The sequence below is a fragment of the Trichinella spiralis genome, assembly GCF_000181795.1.
Source record: "Trichinella spiralis strain ISS 195 chromosome Unknown Scfld4, whole genome shotgun sequence".
In the NCBI taxonomy this organism is placed as follows: Eukaryota; Metazoa; Nematoda; class Enoplea; order Trichinellida; family Trichinellidae; genus Trichinella; species Trichinella spiralis.
The window spans coordinates 4,953,091-4,955,841 of NW_003526943.1; the positions used below are offsets into that span (position 1 = coordinate 4,953,091).

The 2,751-nt window shown below is 30.7% G+C and overlaps 2 protein-coding genes across 2 annotated transcripts; both read left to right on the forward strand.

Moving 5' to 3' along the window:
- Positions 1-3: 3 nt before the first annotated feature.
- On the forward strand, positions 4-311 carry Tsp_01237a (putative membrane protein; the record flags this gene model as incomplete). Its single annotated transcript, XM_003376992.1, has 2 exons — positions 4-102; positions 246-311. Coding segments are annotated over 2 exons (165 nt in total), but the record flags the coding sequence as incomplete, so codon positions are not given.
- A 1,195-nt stretch (positions 312-1,506) lies between these two features.
- Positions 1,507-2,229, forward strand: Tsp_01236 (conserved hypothetical protein). Its single transcript, XM_003376993.1, has 3 exons — positions 1,507-1,563; positions 1,773-1,919; positions 2,164-2,229. The coding sequence occupies exons 1-3, from the start codon at positions 1,507-1,509 to the stop codon at positions 2,227-2,229; spliced, it is 270 nt and encodes an 89-aa protein (XP_003377041.1).
- The last annotated feature ends 522 nt before the right edge of the window (positions 2,230-2,751 follow it).

Here is a 2,751-nt window from a genome sequence, read left to right on the forward strand (position 1 = left end):
AAGGTGAGAACAGTAACACTTGATGATTTCATCACAAGAAACCCAACATGGGGAATCAATGGCTTGTCCATTATGCAAATGATTATTAACATTATCAGTATAGTAAGTAAGTGAACATTTTTATAAATATTTCAAATAAATTTTATTGTGGAAATTCTGACTTTTGTTAGAATCAATGAATGTATTGTAAGCACATGCTATAATGTCCTGGTACAATGCTGTTTTGCTTAAAGCTTTTTTTTCAGGAACTGAACCAGAGCGTCAAACGGAGTAGGCTAGTACAAAGAAAAGTAACCATAACTGCTGAATAATTGCAAAACAAATGATATAAGGAAGATATGAGAAGAACAATATAAATAATACTGATAAAGCAATATTTACAAAAAATAATTACATGTAGCAATTTTACCATAAATTGCTAATATTCTATTTAATCAGTAATAAATGGTAGAAACAATATTTTGGACAGTAAAAAAATAGCACAGCAATTATAATCGTAATTGTTAGTGATGAATATTTAAATAGCAAAGAAAAACAGCATTAATAGTTATTGAGAATCACTATGATTAGTTTATGTAATAAAATTGTTCATAACAATAACGGCGGGATACGGCTGTGCGCGTGATCCTTTGCCGGCGTGAAATGTTGAAAATGGTATCTCCGGGCTATGTAACTGAGGTAGCTCCTCGCCCGCATTTAAAAGCGCATATAAAAATTTTTGATAATTTTCATAACTCATGAATTTATCGATTAATGTACATGTAAGCTCTATGATCGCTTTAGATTTGTATTAAAACCAAATTTCGATTTTTCAATTTTCTTTCGTTTTTCTCAGACGTCATTGGGTGCTTCTATACAAGTTTACTTTGTATGTAGTAGTTTTCGATAGAAATAAATGCGAAATGGAAATAAAATAATTACACAACCCATGTCAAATTTATGTTAGTATTCTCTGTATTTATTGGAATAGTTTTGTGATATCTTTTTATACGATATATAATACAAATGGCATAGATTTTGAAAATTGTAGTAAATTTTTATTGGTTGCTTCACGAGTGCAATTAATATTGTGCAATTTAGATGTAATGAAATTTTCAATTATATGCAGCCGTGGATTTCATGAGAAATTTGCCAAAACAGCTTGTCAGAATAAATGATACTTTATAATAGAAATAAATAAATATCATTGCAAAAATTTTATATCAAAACTCATCACGCTTTACATAATATATACACTTTTTATACGCGCTATAACCTTAGCTATTTTTGGAAGATGGAAAGCGTTTTTTCTAAATTTTCGATTGTGACCGATAAGTGAATGCAAATTAGATATACGGTCTAGTATTCGATTCAACACAATTTATTGTGTTAGTTCAATTTGACGTAAAGGCGTTAAGTGGAGTTCCCGGTGTGGCTTGACTTATGACAAAGAGTAAGAATGAATTGGATTATTCTGTATAATAGCAACAGAATACATTAAAACAATTGACCAGGTATGGAGTCGCTATGCATTCTGCCACGGTAGCAGTTAAAGTTACCCTCAATGTTCCAAATGTGGTACCAGTAAGTATTGAAATTATTCTTGGTTTGGATTCTGCTACTTTTCATATATTTGATCATATATTTTTGGTGTGTTCTGTTCAATATTTCACAACGACAATGATGATTTGAAACGACCAGCAGAAAGAGCTATGCACTGATAATCAACCAGCAGTCATTGATTCAAAAGAGGATATACCTTTGAGAAAATTCTAACAGCAAAATTCCTTAAGAACCGCATCACCAACGTTACACAAATCATAGATCACTTCATAGAACAGGATTTTGTTCATGAGTTGCAAAGAAGCTCCAAAGCAAGTCGGGATGTTCTTGAAATAATATCTTGTTATCAAGAAATTCAACATGAGAGAAAACGTAAGGTGAGACAGTAAACACTTGATGATTTCATCACCAAGAAACCCAACATTGGGGAATCAATGGCTTGTCCATTATGCAAATGATTATTAACATTATCAGTATAGTAAGTAAGTGAACATTTTTATAAATATTTCAAATAAATTTTATTGTGGAAATTCTGACTTTTGTTAGAATCAATGAATGTATTGTAAGCACATGCTATAATGTCCTGGTACAATGCTGTTTTGCTTAAAGCTTTTTTTTCAGGAACTGAACCAGAGCGTCAAACGGAGTAGGCTAGTACAAAGAAAAGTAACCATAACTGCTGAATAATTGCAAAACAAATGATATAAGGAAGATATGAGAAGAACAATATAAATAATACTGATAAAGCAATATTTACAAAAAATAATTACATGTAGCAATTTTACCATAAATTGCTAATATTCTATTTAATCAGTAATAAATGGTAGAAACAATATTTTGGACAGTAAAAAAATAGCACAGCAATTATAATCGTAATTGTTAGTGATGAATATTTAAATAGCAAAGAAAAACAGCATTAATAGTTATTGAGAATCACTATGATTAGTTTATGTAATAAAATTGTTCATAACAATAACGGCGGGATACGGCTGTGCGCGTGATCCTTTGCCGGCGTGAAATGTTGAAAATGGTATCTCCGGGCTATGTAACTGAGGTAGCTCCTCGCCCGCATTTAAAAGCGCATATAAAAATTTTTGATAATTTTCATAACTCATGAATTTATCGATTAATGTACATGTAAGCTCTATGATCGCTTTAGATTTGTATTAAAACCAAATTTCGATTTTTTCAATTTTCTTTCGGTTTTTT